At 39.8% G+C, this 22,113-nt stretch overlaps 1 protein-coding gene across 2 annotated transcripts in view; it reads right to left on the bottom strand.

The window, feature by feature from the left end:
* Positions 1–22,113, bottom strand: part of ubr3 (ubiquitin protein ligase E3 component n-recognin 3) — a 40,944-nt gene that overhangs the window by 4,545 nt on the left and 14,286 nt on the right. The window contains exons 23-35 of one of the 2 annotated variants that reach the window (XM_035677332.1): positions 22,002–22,034; positions 20,638–21,083; positions 19,118–19,206; positions 15,985–16,134; positions 14,939–15,072; positions 14,178–14,288; positions 13,878–14,078; positions 13,056–13,192; positions 9,303–9,388; positions 6,201–6,306; positions 4,271–4,371; positions 3,109–3,233; positions 93–200 (exon numbers count right to left, since the gene is read on the bottom strand). In XM_035677332.1, coding sequence (XP_035533225.1) covers positions 93–200; positions 3,109–3,233; positions 4,271–4,371; positions 6,201–6,306; positions 9,303–9,388; positions 13,056–13,192; positions 13,878–14,078; positions 14,178–14,288; positions 14,939–15,072; positions 15,985–16,134; positions 19,118–19,206; positions 20,638–21,083; positions 22,002–22,034 — 1,827 coding nt within the window. The remainder of the gene's footprint in view (positions 1–92; positions 201–3,108; positions 3,234–4,270; positions 4,372–6,200; positions 6,307–9,302; positions 9,389–13,055; positions 13,193–13,877; positions 14,079–14,177; positions 14,289–14,938; positions 15,073–15,984; positions 16,135–19,117; positions 19,207–20,637; positions 21,084–22,001; positions 22,035–22,113) is intronic. The other variant, XM_035677335.1, reaches the window with a different exon arrangement.

The raw sequence follows: 22,113 nt of genomic DNA, 5'->3' as shown, positions 1-22,113 counted from the left end.
AAATGAAAAAGAGTGGAACAAAAGGGGAGCCAGAGCACCGTTCTGAAGGCAGTTATATTCTGAAGTGCTAAACAGTAATTTTAGTGACTCACCATTGATGTTTCTTCAGCGTTCACCTTGTAGACACTCTTGTCCTTAGAGAGCTCACTGATAACATGACTGAGCAGCACTTCAAAGGATTTATCAGCATTTGCTGCACTCTGTGGCAGAAAACCAAAACGCAGAATGTCAAATATATGTAAAAACATAGGTAATCAAACATTAAAAGAATAAGATATTCACTTTAATCTAGCCTTTAATCTCCTCCGACGGTCAACAGACATCAGCTTTGATCTATTAATTCCTTGTTTGAAATGAATTAAGGAGAGAACATTAAACTGGCTATATATATATATATATATATATAAAAAAAAGTTTCTATATTGTTGCAGTCCCTCTCAATGCTAATCTAAGTCCAGTCTCAAAAACTGATAGATGAGGAGGATGGAAAAACTCTGGTACAGCTGCAAAATGAGGTATTAACATAAACTCCAAGCAATAAAGCCATGATAAATATGGGTCTTCAGCTGTCTAAATAAGCCCTTCATCACAAAGGGAGGAAGGTATAGATTTGCTGCCAGAAAGAATTAATCAGAGTCTAAATACTAATAAAAAAAACAACACAAATCTTCCAGTTTTTTAGTCCATAAAACAACAATGAAGCATCCTCATTTGGTTGTTGCCTCCATTTACAAACAGGTGACAAAGAAAAAAAGACAACATGAAGTGTTAGTATGATGTCAGGTCAAAATAAGCCTCCAGAACAGTTTTATTGCAGCCGCCCCCCGACTTTGAAACTGACCAATCAGGGCTTGTAGGGATTAAGACCTCGTCTCCCTGTGCCAGAGCCACGTAAAAACAGTCACAGCCATTGAAAATAGAGATTGACACAGAAGTACAGGGTGTTGTAAGTTGACTTACAGAAAAAACAGCTCTTGAATAAGCATATTTAATTTGGGTCAAACATTAAATTAACTACTGCTAGCAACAACAACAAGAGCTTCTGTATCAACTAAAACGTACGTCAGTGGGACGCACAAGTCGCTCACTACTGATTGGTTGGGCCAAAAGAAAACTAAACAACCTCTCTTCTGGTCAACATAAACATGTCAAGATAAAACGATATAACAATTCAGTCTTAATCAGCTTTAAATCTCCCACAGGTGTTCAACTGAGGTCTAACTATCTAACTAAAATCAAATACTGGTCACCTGGTGATGGATACCTGCCACTCTCACAGAGAACATGCAGCAGAGCCTACCGGTCTTCAGAAAATAATACGTCAACACATAACCAAGCACAAAAACACAGCAATATACAAATAAAATGGCCGCCATATTATCGGTCTATTGTCTGCGCTCAGGAATGCCACACATATGCGTCTTCGTAGTCCTCGTAAGTTTAAAATGTGCTGCGCTATAGAATATAATGACTTATGCAGAATAGGACAATAATTCTTTCCTTACGATATAACATCTGATAAGAGGTAGAGACATTACTGACTGTGGGTTCTGATAAAAACTCAACTGCTTTGGACGGTATTTTATATAGAGGAAAAGCTGCACACGTTTATCAAGCTGAGAGGTAGAAGAATTTAGAACAGCAGTCTTATCTTGTCTGCTGTCCTTTGTCATAGATTTATAGGGGAGGTATTTCAAGTCCATGGATTTCCTTTCTCTGGGCTCTGATCTTTGTTCAGGCTGCATATTTTGCAACAACTTCAATTTAATTAAAATGGCGTTCTACCAAATATGGATGTCGGCCTCATTGTGGATTTGAAATCCATCTTAATGACAGCTCGCGAATGCCTGCGTTACTGTTCATGACGGTGTAGTAGGAAGATACTAATCCACACCTTCATTATGGATGAAAACACCCTGAAGGGGAAGGTTTAAGCTATTTGTCTTTTGACATTCAAGCCAGCTACTCACTAATACAGATTTAATAGACTGAAGACAGATAGCCAATTAATGCAACACTCTCCAGCAATCACACTTTTCTAGATAATGAAGATCAATACTGTCGACTGTGAAAATCAAGCGAATGTAACCAGAAAGGGCTTGATTCATCTCAATTCTAAGTCATTCACAATGTTAGTGCTGGCCGATACACCGAATGAACCAGTAGACCGGTTTTAATTTCCTGTATGATATGAATGTGTCATATAGCGCCATACCGGTGCAAAGCTGAAACAACTGCTGCAACTCTTCAATATGCATCAATATAGAAAGAAGAAAACCCACAACTAACAGGCCAAAAATGTGTATGCGTGTGCCATACACAACCATTTGTGACAATTTGTTTCTTGTATAACAGAACATTTGAAAAATATCTCTTTAAATACTTCAATACTTCAATACTTTGAATATTTTATGTCTGTTTTATATGGTTTACACAAATATTTACTACAACTAAATATTTTGTTTTGAAAAAGAAACAATGTTAAAGTTGTTAAAGTTCTAACTCTACAGTAATCAAAGTCTTAATGTACATGTTTTTATATTGTATGTACTCTAATAAGCCACTATAAACCTATATACTGGCCCTGTCATGAAGAAAAAACAAAAAACATACTGTAATGTACCTTGAAACCGTCAAAATCTTAAGAAATACTGGGGTCAGGCCATCCAGCACTACACAATGTTTTACTGTTCTAGTGATGTAGACTGGTGTAGGGAACAAACAGAACAATAAGATCAGACAACAACAAGGACAGGATACAAGAAGACCTGTCAGGATAACTGCAGGGAAACTACACCGAGAGCAGAAAATACAGCCACGGTTCTCCTAATATTTCAGCAGTACTTAAGAGATTTGTGAAACTGACAAATCAGCAACATCAAGTAACGAGTACAAGCCCAGAAATAAGAATAATCCCTAAAATAGAGAGTAAATATCAATACAAATGAAGTAATGGACAGCATATTACATCACTATCAGTGACGTCACAATGTCCTGGTCTACACCATTAAAGCCTCAAAGCATTACAGTGATGAAAGAAAAGGACACAACAAGGACGTACTGTATGCTTGACAGGTGTCAGGAAACTCTAATTGATTTCACTTTTACCTTCTTGAGGGCTCCAGCTGTGCTCCAGGCCTGCCTTTCTTCTGGGCTGAACTTGGATGAGAGTGCAGCCAGAGCCTGAGTGAACTGCAGGTTGTACAGCATCTTCACCACACAGGTAAAGTGCTCTACATAGGGGAGAGAAGGTGACATGGATCATTTATACAGAGAATAAATTCATAACGATACTTCAATATGTGAGCGTAAGTTATTCTGAATGTAAAAAGATCTTGTAGCATTATAAAATACCAGTTCAAAAGCGTTGGCAGCTATTCACAGGGGCATTGTATTTGGTTTCTCAGCTCTGCATAGAAAGCCTCACTGAACAGCGTGCAGGGTAATTAGCAGAGCGTTTCAGGTGCAAAATGTAGCCTGAAGGATATTCTAGTTTGCTTTAAAGAACAACAAAGAGTGCCATTTGTTTTCTTCTACAGCAAAAGGGCTGCTGACAGCTCCACTGTCCTGGTCACTGTGACAAGTGTCAGTACACACAATTAAAAGGCAGAACTAGAAAAGGAGGAAATCACTTTATAGCAACTGAGTGCAAAGGACCCCTCAAAGACGGATCACGCCTCACCCTTTTTATCTTTTTGAAAACAGACATTGTAACCCCATATCATGCTTTGTGCATGTTAATTCATGTGCATCTCACCCTGTTGTAGAGAATAAAATAATAAATAAATATATTCTCGCTGTCTTACAGTTATTACTTGACATCAATCTGATAAAAAAAATCATCCATAACACATTTGTTAGTATATCCAACTATAACCGTTTACGTTCACACTTTCCAATAAATCCACTTTCACCAGTCCCTGCTAGCGCTCAACCTAATTCAGTCATCAATGAGATGATCTCCCTGCTGCGACACATCTCCCATTAAACATGACCGCAGTGTGTTGGGCCAGGGTCTTTAGGTGGCCCTCCGCCTTCTCTACTGAAGGGCTAAGATGGAAGAGATGCAGCGACAAGCCACAGATGAAGGGCACACGAAGGAGGTGCAGCCCTCCCATCACTAGGGTCGTGTCTCTCTGAACTTCATAGATAAGAGATATGAAATGCTTCTTCCCAGCACTCAGCCCTGATTACTACTGATAATGTGGAGCAGCCACTGAGAGACTCCCTACTCTCTTGTAGTGTCATGATGCAGACACGGAAACAGTACCTTTCCGCAGCGGCTGTGGCATTGTTAGCACAAAGATAATCAGGAGGGATGGGACATCTCGAAACAGCATGGGTACCTCAGGTCTCTCTTCATCAAAGCCGCTGGAAAACATGCAAAAGAGTTTTGAATTATTGAGCAGCACTGAACATAGTTGGTCCCATGTCAAAGAGTGTAAAAAAAAATCATAAGAAATGTGTTTATTTTTGGCAGAAAAGGTTAAAAACCCACTGTACTACCACAGTTACCAGACCATTACACCCTCTCCACATTTTCAGTTTAATGTCAGTTATTCTTCCATTGCAGTTGGCATTAATGAATAAATGAATATCCAGCAAAACACAAACGAGTGAAAAACTTAACGGCCCGTCATTCAAGGCTTTTGCATGATGAACTTCTTAATTAGGCAGCAGAATTAGCTCTCTAAAAACTTAAATGAAGTGAAAATGTTGCAGTAAATTCACTGAGAGAAGCCGAGGTGGGCGTCCCTCGTGCTTACGCTTATTAAAGCTTTGACAGCAAATTTCATTTTAAAATCTAACGGTGATGGAGCCTCTGAGAGAACAGAAATCACTCTTCTTTCTTGCTATGATAATATTTTAACTTGACTCTCTTTCTGTCCTATGATGTGGGAATAAAGCCGTGAGGAACATTTATGTAAACATCACCTATGTCTGAAAGCCAAAATGTCATCGCTTACTTCAAGAGCTTGATGAAGTCAGCAATGTTAAATACTCCATGTCTGAAAGGGACTTTAAAGAAAAGGTATGAGAGCAAGGGTCTTGCTGTGTATACAGTTTTAAATTCGTTTAACAAATACATGGCTTTAAAAGGCTCATTCCTTGTATTTCCCTTTGACTTCCTTAATGTTATATGTTGGTATTGTGTGCCATCTCCATTAAATGTCTTCTGTTCTGTTGACAATTCAGCGAGGTTCCAATCTTGCCTCTGCTCTTGAAAGGCCTCGGGGGTTTTGAATGAGAGGAACTGCACTTAAAGAATAATACCTTCCATTACCAAAGCACTCACCAGTTAATTCCAACTGCTGCATGGAGGGAAGCCGCCAGAGGAGGGCAGCTTTCAAGCCCCCCCCCCCCCAGACCAGTGCATACGAACTATACTTCCACACTGTGAAATCTTCAAACATTCCTCTTCGGTTTTTCTAATAAGGCAACAGCAATGTTTTGAAACATCTCTCTCTGTCCTATTTAACTAGACTAGATCAGGTTGACTGCCTAAGGGTGTCAATGACAGTGCTCCCTCCTGAACCCCTAACAAAGTATTTTTAAACAGCAAATGGCTCCCCTGAGAATACTGTATGGCTGTGAGCACTTTAATAGTAACAGGTGTAAAAGCTGTCTTACAACACTAACAGGGAGGAAAGGTTGTTCAAGCTCATCCTGTATTGTTAAGTGGTGTTTTTAAGTTTATAGTTACAATCCTGACGAACGAACACATCTGTGCATAAAAGTGTTCTGATGTACACTAGCGATTCAAGACAGAGAAAGAGAGCGTGTGTCGTAGTAACTATGTCTTTTGTGTTCTGTTAAATACAGGTTTCTGTTGGGCTAGTTGAGACAGCTGGGTGCTGAGATGTCTTGCTAGCATGATGTTGGTGTGGTGCAGTTGTTCTCAGTACAGTGAATTTGACAGGGTCGTTTTGCTCTCTGCGGAGTGCCCGGTAATTTGCCAGATGCAGCAATTATTGGTATCTATGGAAACCACGCATGGTCTCTTTTCTGTTTTTAGCTCCTCTTTGTGTGGAGGAAAAGCTGTTGGGGGGCAGGAGGAAACAGTGGTGTTTAGAGAAAGGATAAAGTGGTGCTTTGATTGCATGTTTATGTGAGGGTGGGAAGGTGTGAGGGGAAAGTAGAGACTGAGGGGTAATGGCGGACAGATTTATACATTTAGTAGCAGAGAGAAAGTCACTCACTCCGTCTCTCTGCTTTGTGTAACCTGAGTCAGCTTAGTCCAGGGGTTGTAGGCTGAATCAATGCTGTATAGACGCATGTGCATGGCCAATACATGGAACAGCTGATCTGAAAGGGGGGGGAGGAAACAAAAACACACGTCATTGTTCTGTTCCAACGAGGTCTGACAGGAACAAAACCAGCAAGTGTCTGTTTATCTCAGTGTCCATTGTCATACCCCACTAGCAACCGCTGTAGATCAAATGATGAAAGCTGTTGACTTGAACTGACTGCAGGCTAATGGTTTGGCTCAGATAAAACCAGGTCAGGCCAGATGGATACATGGTAGTGTTTGATAGCCTTGAGCAACTCTTTGGTCAGGTCACACCTGTTCGTTGCGAAACTAATGGAACATGAAGAGAGACCCCCAGCACAAGCACAATCTCTTGTGTACACGCTAGCTTTTAATAGTAGAACACTTTACAGCCTTAATTGTCTTTATCTAGACCAAACCTGTTACAAGTACCAACATTTATGGCATTACGAGCAAGTCTCAACATGGGCGAAATGCAGCAAGTTGCCCCACTCATTTTAGATGTTAAGTAATTTATTCCAAAGTAGAGAAATGTCCTCGTCTTTCTTTAGACTATGGAAATAAATTAACCTACTTGTTCTAATTATGAACTCAATTCAAGTCCTCTTAAATTAAAGTTGCATAAGAGCAATACGATTTAAATCACATATGAACCGTGCTTTAAACCAGTGCCACTAAACCAATCACTTCCATTTAGTTTCATCTGTAGGTATACTAATACTATTTGATATTTACAGGGAATTATGATGCCATAATGCAGCAAAGTGCCTCAAATGATCGGCTCTGCAATTTGACTTGTGTTAACTGTCAATACCTAGAGCAACACTGCCCTCCATAGGTAAACAAAGACACAGCACAAAGAAAGCAAAGTGTCTATGTCAGTCCTTCGTTGCATCCCATTTGTCTTCACTACGGCTTGTTTCCTCTCTTTCCTAACTATCACTCCGCTCTTACCGGGATTTAACCTGGAAGACGTACAGTAAAGGGAAGGAAGGACAGTAAATAAGGAATAGAGGAAAGATGAATAAAATCAGGGATGTCATTTGCTGCTATTAGCATAAAATTGCAACATGTATAAAGATGGAAAAGGCTTATTACAAGCTTCAGGATGTATATCTGATCACAGTTGTTTGTCTTGATGAGCCACTTTAAAGCCTGTTTTCTTCTGTGATGATAAAAGGTCACTTAGAGGAGCTTCCTCTAAGGGGCTGGTGTCATGGTATGTGCAAACAAGTTATTTTGCTTCCTACACTACTGAGACAGCTTTAAGACAATGGGCCACAAAGAAAAACAAGAATTACTTGCGGTCACAACTCATGATAATCATGATCAGCTCTCATTTACTTACTGCTGTGATCACAGACTGTAAAACACAGCGTGCCGATCCCAACTTCAATCAGTTGACATGCATTTTGTTACTCACACACTCTAGAAAATAAGCCTTTTTCAGTGCACACATTTTTGACTGTCAAAGTAGTTAAAGCACGTGATAAAACTACAATGACTGCATGTATGTGACAGTGAGCACGCACAATACCAGGACCATGAAACCAAGTAGCTAAAGGGAATTCAGCCAGTATTTAAACCTGTGCTTTTCCTACTGTCACATAACAAACAGGCATATCCTCCCCTTCTACACTGAAAACAATGATAAAAGTGGATTTGTATGTGTGTGGACGTTTCATGGCAGATATTTACATGTGTCCCCCCCTACACAAAACACCAGGGGGTCAAATAACAACAATACAGCAAATACAGCTGTCAACACTCACCCAGCACTGCAAGTCTGCACAACTGACGTCAACGTGATTCGCTTTTTAACTCCCTGCACAGTAGCAGCCACGCAGTCCCCAAGATTAATTCAAATATTTGCGGTTAACTAAACCAAGGACATGCTATTTGGAAGTTGGACTCTCTAGAGTCGATTCAGCCCATTTCAAGGGAAGGCAGCTTGCCTCTGTGGTCCATCGTATTCTCATCAGCTGAACAGAAGAAGTGCCTACTGGGAAACAGGCTTAGGAACCCCATGAGCTCTCACAGTTAGCACATGTCTGCCGTTTTCCTCCAAATCCATTTCCCTAAGAAGAAACAAACACTAATGTACTGCAACTGAGTACATTTTGCCGTCAGCATGGCTATATGGTTAATGTAGCTCACAAATGGCAAACCTCCAGTGTGAAATCTCTTTTCAGCCACTCAAGGATGACAGACCATTTCACTGCAGCAGCCACAACTTTGACAGAATAATTAAACAGAAAACAGGGTGAAGTCTGTACAGCAAACTGAACTCTGACACCTTCATATACAGTTTCTAATACATTATCCCATCCTTCATCCACATATATTTTAACATTTGATTAAAACTGAAGATCAGTAATTAATACAATGAATGTTGGTGGTGTTTGATGTTCAGCTTATTCTTTGAGATTCAACTAAAAACTGTTTTCATCTTCCTCTAGACGCATGCCCTTGTCAGCTGTCACACAATCAACTACATCAGCACTTGACCCATTTGTCTGCTTCATTTACCCTCACTGCTCTCAACAGCTCACCTGGGATGGCATCTATCCTTACCTGCCATTGCTAATCGACCCTTTGTTTTTTTTCTTTTAATGGTTCAGCTGTAACACGGAAGAATGGGTTTGATCTCAAGTCAGACACTTTATTACACAGAGGCCCACAGGAAATGGTGTACAGCCACCTGCAATAACACATGACTATAATTGTCAATTTAAATAACAAAATACATCTGACATAGCAGCACATTACACTACAGTTTTATTCAAAGAGCAGTGAAAACACGGTATGTCACTGAAAACCCACAGACAAAGCAATGATAAATTAACACAACTTAAACTTTGTGTCCATGAATTCTTATTGAATTATCGCATAGATATCGTAATATCCTGCCATAGGCACTCCTCTTGACATATAATATTATGTGTTAACACTGCATCTTAGTGAACTTAAAAGATTTACAGGATAAATTGTATTCTAAGATATAACAGATTGTCTACAAGTAAGTACTCACTGAGACATGAGCGTTTGGCAGCTGCACTGGCCCCTCCAGAGCACAGGTTTCCTCCCCGGTGCACAAGTTCCAACTCCAGGTTGGTCCTGGGGAGACAGAGCCATGACTGTTAGTATGGAGCCGTAACACATATCAAAACAGTTCAACAAGTGCATATGTAAAAGATGCACGACAAGATTTTCACACTTGCTCTTAGAGAGGTATAATTTTTAATTTACAGTCCTGCTCATATCATCTCATCACTCACATAATAGTTAGGGGCAAGTTCTTTGGCTTTACCAGGATAAGAAGCACTGTTTTTATATTGACTAAAAATCATACAGCACTAGTTGGCATTAGACTGCTGTCCAAACAAATAGCAAGAAGCGGTTATTCAATTAAATGAACCTGTGGGCCCAAGTGTGCAATGCAGTTCCGCATCAGAGGGTATTTGGAAAATGTTTAATTATTATTATTAATTGTTTATTTAAGCCAAAATATGTGTGTTTATAACTACAGACCGCGATAAGTTTGGGAATTATTTTGAAGTGTTTATATTATTATTGTTTATTATTTATTTAAAACTATACTGTTGTCATAAACGTCTCCATAATCAATCACCTTCATTGTACCACATTTGCTGCCTTTGTACTCCTTACTGAAGGCAAACAAGTAAAAATTATTTGTCATGTTTTGCAAGTTACATGAGATGATTCACTGATACAAAAATGATCAATTTTGGGTGCAGTATTCCTTTAAAAACAGCCATTAAAGCAGAGAGTGTGTGTGTGTGTGAGTAGGAATGGTGGTAAATGGCTGAGTATCATCATATTCAGCTTTTGGTTACGCCTGCCTCTTTTACCAGTTTGATTAGGAAGATGAAAGATGCTGCCTAGTCAAGCCATTTGCCATTTAATGTGCCTGTTTTGCAGCAGCAATTCCGTATCAAGTAAATGACAGCTTTCCAAGACTGATTTTGCACAAGCTGGACCATTAGCATAAAAGCTGTTCCAACCACAGTTCATGCATAATCCCCAATGTGAATTTCCCATGCATATCCAAACACATTTCACTTCTGAATTTTAATTCCCCAATACCAAACAGTGAAAAAAATAATAAACTAAAACCTCTAACAAAGTACATAGATTGTGAAAACAGATAGGTATTACTAAAATAAGACTGATCTGGGCCTGTTTTCATCTCGCCACTGGCCATTTCCTTCTATGGGCCAGGGAGGTGGGGGCAAATCCTTGGGTTTCCTGGGAGAAAAAGCAATTTCACATAGATAATGCAGCCACGGTGAAGCTCCATCTGGCTTTTGCTGATAAGAGTGCCCCTGTGACAAAGGAATTTTCCACTCCTCAGGCAATTTGCGCTGTTCATTGAACTTCAGAGAGCCAACAGGCACCCAGACACACTCAGGGGATCGTTCTGTTCAGGGCGGAGGGCTGAGGGAACCACAGCACTGGGTGGGCAAAGGGTCTGGATGGTTACGCTCGAGGAAGGGCAGAGTTTTTGGAGTGGGAGTGGTGAGAAGTTAGAGACCCCAAGGTGAACTGAAAGCCCGACACTTCTCGAACCCGTGATCAGCTTGTTGAGAAGATACAAATGCCTAAGAAAAGGACTACGTAGATTTTTTCAAGATTATGATTGTGGCCGCCAGAGGGTGGGTGGCGGGTGGCGTGCAGTTAAGATTCCTGGCTAAAATCAAACTGGGACCGCTAATTCAACCCAACATGTTCCATGACACAATGTAATGTAACAGGGACCGTGTGAAGGACTTGAAAGACCAGCAATCCTAAAATTCAAATCACAGAAGGTGAAATAAATCCATACTCAGACAAAAATCTAATAAGTGAAGATGGAGCAAGAGCCAATACCATTTCACTGTGGCCTGAAGTGACAAAGCTGCTAATGCCGCTGTAGAAGGCCCCTGTTCTTCCAACACTTCCAGGACCAATGCAGCAATGTAATGACAAGTGTGAAGAAAACAAATCAACAACATCTTCACAGCTCCTGAACACATTTGAAAAAATGCAAAGCAATCCATATATTTGGTACTATGCAACAACTGCAGTATTGAATCAATTTCAAGGCACCTTTCTAGAGTAAAATGCTAACAAAGTAAGACTAACACAGAGAGAGGACGCTACTGTCTTTTTGCATGGATAATCATTGTTATTCAAGCTGAGGAGTTGGCATTAAGAGAGAAGCGAAAGAGCAGGCAGACGTTCATCCCACTGGTCTTAACAGTCAGTGGTGTGTGCAATGCGTTTAAAAAGAGCAGTGGTGCAAAAAGAGGACCTCCAAGTTCGAGGACTGCAGACACAGAGAGAGATAGCCCAACAGGCCCAAGTCATTGCTCATAATTCTGACAACAGATGCATGCACAAATGCACACATGCACACCAACTTCTACGGTAGCATTTTGTCAAGATCCGAAAAAAGGAAGAAAAAAATGAAGCAAAGGAGTCCATCAGATTATGAAACGATGTGCATAAACAGGGTCAATATTCGCTCCTCGAAGGACACCAAATCACATGTATATCCTTGCACGTGACGTTATTTTATCAACCCAACCCTCCATTTCCAGCCACTTATCCAGGTCTGGAAATGGAGGCAGACTAAACAAGGTAGCCACAATGTCCTTCGCCTCAGCTATGTCCTCCAGCTTCTCCTGTGGTATGCTGAAGTGTTCGGAGGCCAAATGGGATATACTGTAAAATCCTTTCAGCATGTTCTGCGTCTGTCCTTGGTTTCTCTTGCACATGCCTGGAATACCTCCACAAACAGCAGGTATCGCTGTCTGTCTCTACTTAACACAAAGTAGCTGTGGTTCTGCTTGGAATACCTCACCCCAACAGTGAGCTGAAACTCCGTGTTAGGACTAAACTAAATATATCCATGATATTATTCTTTTTATGACTCGCATTTTTTATATATAAAATCAGGGCTGTAAATCACAAAAAATGCAGCCAAACAAAAAAAATGCAAAAGCACATGGAAATCAATGTCATCAGTGTGCTTTCACCTCATCTGTTTCATGATTTGAGTCACTACCCACAGCTTACGATCATAGCTGAGGGCTGGAACGTAGATCAACTGAAAATCAAGAGATCTGACTATATCTCTTTGCCACAACTGGCTTTACCTGCCTGTTGAGATACCTAAAGTCCAACTGAAACCACATTTAGTCACACCTTTTTGTAGTCAAAATTAATATTGTTGTTGGTTAAAGTCTAAGGCTCTTGTGTTGTGTAGTAGGCTGCTGTCTGGCTCAAAGCCTGAATATACTCCCAAACGGACCACGATCATAGGTAGCTCTTTTGCATCACTCGGACCCTTGCAGACCCTTGCGAAATTAATAGAATGAAAATAGAACTTCTGCTTCATTGTGACAGTCTGCTCTGACTATGATAGATCGCTGATGTTTCTGTTTCATGGAGGATTTGATTGGTTGTTTTAAAATAAGGTCTCCATCTACGTCGACGGATACCTAATGACCTAATTTCTCAAGAGACTGGGTACTATGCTGTTGCCCATGTCAACACACACTCGCAGGGTCATGCTAGCACAACACTGCCACCAATATTCATTCATAATATTCACCTTTTCATTTTACATTTTGTTCTTTAACAAAACTTGGAGATTTTTCAATATACAATCACACCTGAGTGATAAAATGCTCTATAATCACCTCCAAGAATACAACATTGTAACATTACTGTAAAATTGACATACTTCAATCTAAACTCAGTGTGACTCTGTCCTCACCTTGCCACGGAGTACATGAAGAGGAAGTCATTGTCGGGGGAGCCAGGGTTCTTGCCGTAGTCCATGTATTTCTTCTGGGTGGTATTCTTGATGTCTTTAATAACAAGCTCCATCTCTTTACTCAAGTTGGATTCCGTCTTCAAAAATAAGAATACAGTTAAGTCAAAATTATTTCTAGAATTGACTTTGAGACTTAAGAGTACAACAGCTTTTCCATTATTATCCGTTATAGCCATCAGTGAGGGAAGATAAAGAGACTAGTCACAATTTACCTTTATTGAAAGTTCCTTTTCTTGTTTTCTATCCCCCTTCATAGGCAGTTTAGACTGCAATTTGGGATAGTTGATACAAATATCTTATGTCAATAATAAAAATGTCCAATCTGCATGTACATCTGTATTACCATGCAAAAATATCAAATCTGAACACGATGAAAGGAGACTTGAAATGTACTGTGATCCAAAGACACCACTAAAGAATGCTGTGAAAATGGTTCTCAGACTGATCGCGGACATGTGATAAGAAATAATCAGGGCATGCAAAAAAACTTTTTAATTGTGTTTTTAAAGGTTAAGGTGTGAAGCACAGTTAGTATTTGATTTTTAAATTTCTGTTGAAAAGCACTCTGCCAATCAGGTGAAAGTATGAAAAACACGAAATCCATCCACTCCCTATAATTTGGAGTAATCGGATTGTTTCTAGTAATTATAATCACGTCTGTGTGACCAGCAGCCAGTAATGAGTTGACAGTTTAAAATACAGCTGTGGAAAACATACAGGATGCTTTTAGTAATAAACCCCTGGCCTTATTGAAGAACTTACCGGGAAAAGCCCAAGTTTCTCCTGAAGATCTTCCACCTCCTTTACAAGCACACACGTCTTCTTGTTTGTGGGTGTGTGCCAGGCACCAGCCTCTGTGCCCCGTCCAGGGCGACAGGGAAGGACACTATTGGCAAACTGTCGACACAGTGGGCAGGTAAATTCACCCTTGTCAACAGAGAAACCCTGGAGGACCTGGTCATTCTGAGAAAAACAAAAGGACACATGAAAGTTACATTTGACAATGCAATCAAACCTCAAAACTGACATTGGAGGTTAAGTTAAGGTAAAGTTTTTTCTTACCCTCAGAGACTCCATGTATGACTTGTGGCAATCTATATGCAAAGTGTGTCCACAGGTCTGGACGTAGACGCCCCCGTCCCAACCTATTGACACGGACTGCAGACAAGAGCTCTGCAGAATTCACAAGAGAAAAATCACATCAATTAGAAGATGCAAATATGTGCTCAAGCATTCAACCTCCTAGACGTTTTGTTTATCTGAGGTGCTGATAAATAAATTGATTTTTAAAGTTTTAATTAACAGACTGCAATAAACATCCTATTGATGAGGTATTTCAAAGCCAGCCACTTTTTACTACACACACTTTTTTACAACTACACTGCACAAGGGATTCAACAGCTTTTTATTAGATTATATCCAATTCAAGTAATGTAATCATTTTTGGTTTGGAGTTACTGGAAGATAATCAATACACAATGTTGGAATGAGAAGCAAATGACAGCAGCTAGCTCTTTTTGAGTGATGACTTGCAGACAAACTGCCCACTAGTTTATGCATATTTATTCTGCCGTTTGTCATACAACATTGTGTCTTCAAAGTAATGTTGCATGACAGCCATTAGCAGCCAGTGTATTCCTTCCTTCATATGCACATGAACTAAATGTCAAGAAAATTCAGACAGGATGAAAGCACGTTATTAGAGCTGCTAGCACTGTTATTTAAAACACAAGAATCCATATCCCTAATGCTTAAGTGCTGTAAGTGCTTTCAGCCTTTTTCTCCCTCCTGTGTAAAGATGGCAATATTTAGAGACAACTTACATCTTTGAAGAACCGCTGCATGAGTGTGAGCCTGACATCGTGAGCCACTCCACACGTGTCTGCAGCATAGATGTGTTCTTCATCACTTGTCGGTAGTTTCTTGGCCTCTTTGCTTTTGCAGCGGTGCCCCAGCACTGAAAGTCAATCACAGAAGTCAGCGATGAATTATGAGGTGCTGACGATAAGTATGTCTAACCTATTGAGTATTTACATGAAGAACTGTGATTATGGTCAGAGTTCATACAGCATTAGGGCTACAACTAACCATTAATTACAAATCACAAGGTGACCGTTTAAAATTTTAATCACCAAATGAAACCTAAAGATATTCAGTGCACAATGACAGAAAAGCAACAAATCTTCACAAAGGAGCAGCTGAAACCAGAAAATGTTTGGCATTTCTGCTGGATAAAGAACTAAAACAATTAATTGATTATCAATATGGACAGGGGATGCATTTTCTTTCCATTGACTTATTGATCAATCAGGTTTCAGCTTTACTGGTACCTGTCAGTGGCCAGAACCAAATGTTTAGGGTTTTCACAGTGACTGATAAATCAGACACAATCTGGCCTTTAATAATAATAAACTTTATATAAAATAAAACAGAAAAAAAACGTACAACTTCGAATGATGGCGGTATCCCGTTGCCAAACTGGACATAACAGTATGCTATGCTGGACCCACCTTCGGTCAATGGGGGCAGATTTTACATGATATTTTCTTGACGTTGAGGTCAGAGACTTTGACTCTGACCCATTTCACAAGGTGACTAATTACTAATCAAACATGCCATTTATTTGGATGACAGTGAGTGATCCTTCTGTCCACAAACATTGAAAACAAATGACCTCTTACAATGATAGGCTCCATGTATAAGTGAGCAGGAAATGGGTTTAACATGAAAGATGACGACAACGGCTAACTCACCAGTTAAAAATTTGATTTCCAATATGATGGATAAAAGATGAATAACTGTATTGGTTTAAAAGGCAAGTTTGCCAACAAAGAATAGAAAATAGAATACTTTCAGGGACATGAAGTACCTGAGGATGCCTGGAGGAGAACTACTAGGCCAGTGGGTCTGTCCTCGGTGGAAGGTCCACTCTGGCCACAGATCACGCAGTCGTAAAGAACCTCGGACTCCATCACTTCAGACGCTCCTAGGTCCATGGCAGCCTCCGTTTCAGGGGATTCTAGCACAAAAAAGTAAAAAATCTCATTATAAGTTGCAAAAGCTTTCCCATATACAATAAACAATCCTAACGGGATACACTGCAACAGCTGCAGCCAATAATTAAATAAAAACCTGAAAAGGCAATTATTAGAACATTTTTAGAACTTATCGTTCATATTCAATGATGTGTAAGCATTACGTTCACCTCTGTGTGAATGAAAAGCATCCAACTGTGTGAGAAACAAAAACACTCAGAGGTAATGTGGTCTGAAAGGCTTTCCTTTAGGTAGATCGGAAATTAAGGTAACGATCCATGATGAAGGGAGGTCAGTGACTGCGAACCATGATCCCACTCAGGCGACAAATTCCATACTCAGTTACAAAACACTACTCCTTTCTAATTTACACAGAAAATAACCAACCCTAACAACATACTTCTGACTTGATCTTTCAGTGCATTCAATAAATAATGTGTTGTTTCTGGACTATAGTTACGTGAGAAAGAATGGGTATAGACAAAATTCCCTCTCTGCCACACCTATCTGCATGACTGGCACAGCACTGGAAATTAAATACTGAAGTGAAATTACTTTAAATGTTAGGAACCGTGTTCAATTTGAGCAGTAAATATTGTGGAGAAATGTCAAGCTGTGTTGGAAATTGATTTATTGCTTTTTGGGAAAATATGCTCTCAAGAGAGGTCACTGTGTTCCTGGGGAAATGTAGGATGCATTAGATGTCAACGCCACAGCTTTAGCCCCAGGTCATCCCAGTACACAGAGGCACCGATGCACACGCATGTGCAGAAACACACAAATGCAGAATGTACGACGACAAGGACACACACAAACGCTTGGTGTGCTGCTGTTTTATGCTTCCTACAGCATAATTTTCTTCAATTGTTAGCCTGTTCTTAAAGAATGCAGGTTAGGTTAATGATGACACTGACCATCTCTCCTTGCAGACAGGTTTAGTATAATTTGTTCTGTTTGACTGACTGAAATCTGTTCTGTGGCACGTTGAAAGATGGCATAACTAAACCATAACACATGTTTCTAGAGAGAGCATCCAGGTTACTCTGATTAATCCACAAAACACATAGGGACGGTCACGGACACCCCTTTCATAGGGACGGTCAGCAAAAAGCAGTTACAATGAGGTTGGATGATTATTAGTATCAGGGGCACTGAAAGACACACTGCTGTTGAAAACTTTAAATCACTTTTTCATTACTATGAGTACAACATAAGAAATTCCATTCACCTCCATTTTATTGGGAAGGAGGCAGAAATAGCTTAAAAGCTAGACTAATAAATCTAAAAACTACCTGCATGACTAATTACCTGTCTACCTCTCTTGGATTAAGCCCCTCTACTAAGCTTTATCAACCACACTAGTGTCCAGACAAGACACACTCAGTGCTATGAGTAACATAAGAACAGAGGCTCCTTATAGCCTAAATACAATTCAATTGTCTTTTAGTGACCTATGAATTATTATATGCCAAAACAGCTAGATAGCTTTGATGAAGTACTTCTTAAAATCCTATGGCCTGATTCCATCATACTTTGTAACTTCTGTAATACTACAATCTTTAAAACTCACTACTGTTACTCATTTACTTCTGTAGGTCACATACTGTGGCATACATTTATTTCTATTTATTTCTTATGTCTATTATCATATATTGTGTTATTATAAAAAGGTACATACTTATATTTCTATTTTTTTTTTTTTACTTATATACCTATACATACACACACACACACACATTTTCTATTCTATATATATTGTGTTAGATAATGTAATATAATTATTTATATTCTTTAACATTCTGTAAGAACCTTGAGCAACTGTAACAAACAAATTTCCCCTCAGGGATCAACAAAGTATTTGAAAATGTTCACAGACAGATGTGAATCGATGTTATCAGAACTCCGTACAGGAGTATCATCTTGAAGAAAATGACAAGTACAGTAAAGTAAACAAATAACAGCAAATGCTATATTGCAAATTCAAAGATATCTACAAACAGCCTACTTTGCATGTACTTGTTTCAAACAGTCATCTTCCCACCCATTTAAATCTTAATTTGGTACAGGTGAAAGCCAGCAGTGAGCTTGAAGTAAAGAAACTAAAGTTACAGTGTGCAGAAAGAAGTCAGAATACAGTCCTGCCAGAATGGTCCATCTGATCATAGCAGCCATTATTCATCCACTAACCATGCTGTGTCAGGGTGGGTCCTGAGAGTCCAGCCCACTATTAGTGCTTTGATCCTATATGCCCTCAGCCAGCAGCCACCCACACTCCCACAGGAGCACACTCCTCTCAATTTCTCCTAACAGGCCTGCAGAGACCGCAAACACGGGCTCGGCTCACTGTCACCTTGCCCCAGTGAAAAAGGCATAGCAATGATAGGTTTATTTCAGCCAACAGCGCTTTTCTTCAAGGGCTACAGTAGCAAAGTGTCCTTCAAACAAAAATGTGTTAATGTGTGTTTTGTGTTTTTAAGGTCTTGTACACCTATGTCAGAACAAACCCACTTTGATAAGCACATCAGCCATACGCAGGGTTACATCGGTGCCCTATCAGTCCCTGCTGAAGGCATATGCAGAAATGTGCTTTGTGCAATGTTTACTCTACATTTTTGCTCGATTATACAAAAGGAGGAGAGTAAAGAAAAGAATATCACCAATAAATTGTTTATTTGACTAAAATTAAACGAAAAAGTCTAGTTTAGGCGACACCATTGTATTCTTGGCTCGCCTGGTAGGCTGTGCAGCATTAAAGTTACTGTAGACTGAATACTACACTTTGATTTACAACTATGTTACGTTAAGTATGCCAAGTAAAGACTGTGAGCACATGAGCCCCTCTGCATCTGCTTCTCTACTTTACAGAGTATCCTATCATATGGTTGCTGTGAATAATGTGTTAGTAACTTAAATCTCTAAGACAATAAGTAACAAGTTGGCAAAACATGTGAGCTGGCCTTTTCTTACCAACATCCATGGCTGTTTCCATGAAACTCTTCTGCCTGGAGGCAAATTCAGCAAGCAGCTTCTGCTGTCTCTCTCTAGCCCTTTGACGTCTGAAAGAAAGAACAAGTGAAATTCTATTTAAAGAAAATGCAGCAATGTGAACAACAACCCAGTAATTAGCTTGAGTTCAAAACCAAATTAATATAAATTGTTTTTTCATGAGAAAAGTTACACTCAGTAAGTGAAAAAAAATTCATACACTGGTACGTTCCTATCAACTACTAGCTCAGTTTAAGAACATTAGCCACTGTAATTCAACTTCACAAATGCATTACAGTCGAGCATGTTTCTCTTGATCAACCACGGCATGTGCAACAAACTCTTCCATGTAGCAGGGGATACTGTTACATACACAGCAGGTGTCTGATTTCAACAGTGCTGTGTTGTGAAAGTTTGAAAGGTTGATTATTGAACTAATATGGTGGGTGAGGCCCCACTCTGCAGACTTACTGGGTGAGAGCTGACTGTAAATTAAGTCCCTAATAAGAGGACATAAACAAATGCTGACAGGCGCGTCACAGCTCAATAATTTTCACTGATGGCTTCAGGGTTGGTCGGCAACCAGCATGAGGAATGGTCAGCAGCTTCTCACTTCTCAGTGCCATTGACTGCACTGCTGCCCGACGGTTGCCTTGGAAACAGCCCTAGTTCGTGTGAATGGGAGAGAGTCTACCTTTACCTTGTCTGTGAGGTGAAGCCTACCCCAAAAGCAGGCAATTATTAAATGGTTATAGCCCATTCCATCATCATTAGAGGAGGGAAAAGGGTGACACGGACCAGTGGGTGAATGTGAGGTGAAAAGCCAAAACCCACTGAGTTTGACTTCAGCCAACAGACCCCATTTTCATGGGGTACTACAGTGTTAATGGCAACACGTATGATATATGAAAAAAAAGCAGGTAGAAAGACTTAAAATAAATAAATTCAAATTTAGTAAATTTAGCCTAAAAAGAAACATCACCTGCTGCTACTTTGACAACATATTAGTAGTGATATACAGAATATATCTGCACTTCCCAGACAATATTACTGAAAGACTACCATTTCCTTCTACAGTGACTGGTACCGCTGTACAAAGATATAATGGGACATCCTGAGAGGATCATGAAGAATTATCACTTCCTTTGAATTTCATTATATTTAACTAAAATCTTGTGCATTCAACGCATATATAAGGACAATGTTATTGGATAATCTATACCCTCATTGTGCTTACACACATGATGCTTAGAGCTTTTGTTACAATTGCACTGAAATACACTTCTTGTAGTGTTATAAACAACATTTTAGAGTGTATATTAATGAAAGATTATATAATAAATAGCAAGTAATAATAGTTAGGATAGCTGTATGGACAGAATATCAACAAGCAACCACTGCAAAGAGATAATGAGCAATATTAATGTGCAGCATGGTACAATGTAAATGTAAATCCATAGTGGTGAATATGTTACTTAACAAAATGTACATGATTCTGTTACCTTTCTTCTTTATCCATGGTTTTCTTGTCTGTGGGACTGTTCTTCTTTGGTGGAACAGGAGGACACACCTTTCCACAAATGTCCTGGATGCTACGCTTGATTTGGCAGCTCCGCGTGGCCGCCTTGGTGAGGATACGCTCAATGGCTGTAATGCCATCTCCATGAGCGTGACGGTTCATGTCCATATCCTCCAGCCAGGATGCCGATAGAGAGTTCTGCTTGGACGACAGCTTCTGGTGGAGCTTGATGAGGAGGGACAGCATGCTCTCCCGGATCTCCAGGATCTCTGTCACCAGTTGGGGGGGGGTGCCTGGTGGGACCCAGCGTGTTGAGGAGCTCTTGGGCCTCACCACCTGGGTAGCTTCAGTGTTGCTGCGGTTGATGATCTCCTGGAACTTCCTCCTGCGCTCCGCTACAAGGCTGAACACCTGAGCTTCACGCAGGTTCTAAGAAAGTACAGAATTTTTGAAAAAAAATATATATTTCAACATATTTGGTGAATATTGTTATGTGAAACAACTTACAAACGCATTAGACCATTTGTTTTTGTATGGTTGACCCAAACTCCAAGTCTGGCAGTGTTAATACCATGCCCTATTACTTAAGCAATATGGACGCGTGGTACAAAAATAAATGATGTCACACACATACAAAATGTTTCACAGCACACAACATCTGTAGTATCAAGCTCACACCATATCAGCAAAATATGCAGACAGATAGAGAAGAGAAAAACCTTCAAATTCCACCTGCATTTGGGTGCTTTACCTGTCTGTCTTTGAGCACAAACACCACCTCATAAAATTACATCACCAACAGTCTGATGGACTTTGATGAATTGGCGGGATGCACTATTACCATAACTAGACAGGCACAATACACATAAAAGTCTAATTAAATGTCCATTATAAAATTTCAGCTGACGTTTCATGAATCTCTTTTGCTGATAGTACTCAGGACAACCATTTTCCTGGGAAAATTCAAATCATCCTAATGTTAAAGCACACAAGCCATCTGAAGGATTGCCGTGACCTGACCTGACAAAAAAGGACCTGAGCTGCAATGTTAAATAAACATACATCATACAGGCCAGTCAAGGCAACATCAATCATACTGACATGCAGTTAAAAAGCATTTACCCAAACCTGCATTACACATGTAATTAGTTTCAGCAGTCAAGAGGGAGGGGAACTGCTGAAGCACAGCATTATACACACACTTTAACACACAAAGGCAGACGTCCTTTGAAAAGTACAAAAACAAACATGTGCAAGGAAAGTCTTTCATAATAAAAGATAAAAAGTAGACAAATGCAGCTGCTAGTGGCATCAAAGCCACCAGCCTTTTTACAGAAATGGATGTACCTCTCTCCAATTCCCTGTAAGACGCCTGGAGTTCTGTGGAGCAGGTACAGCAAAATGAACAATAATAATAATAATAATAATAATAATAATAATAATAATGATGATATGAAAG

This window comes from Morone saxatilis, unplaced genomic scaffold (assembly GCF_004916995.1).
Source record: "Morone saxatilis isolate NCDOM2014 unplaced genomic scaffold, NCSU_SB_2.0 Contig5, whole genome shotgun sequence".
In the NCBI taxonomy this organism is placed as follows: domain Eukaryota; kingdom Metazoa; phylum Chordata; class Actinopteri; family Moronidae; genus Morone; species Morone saxatilis.
Note: the sequence above shows the minus strand (reverse complement) of the source record. Positions and strands in the feature narration are given on the sequence as shown.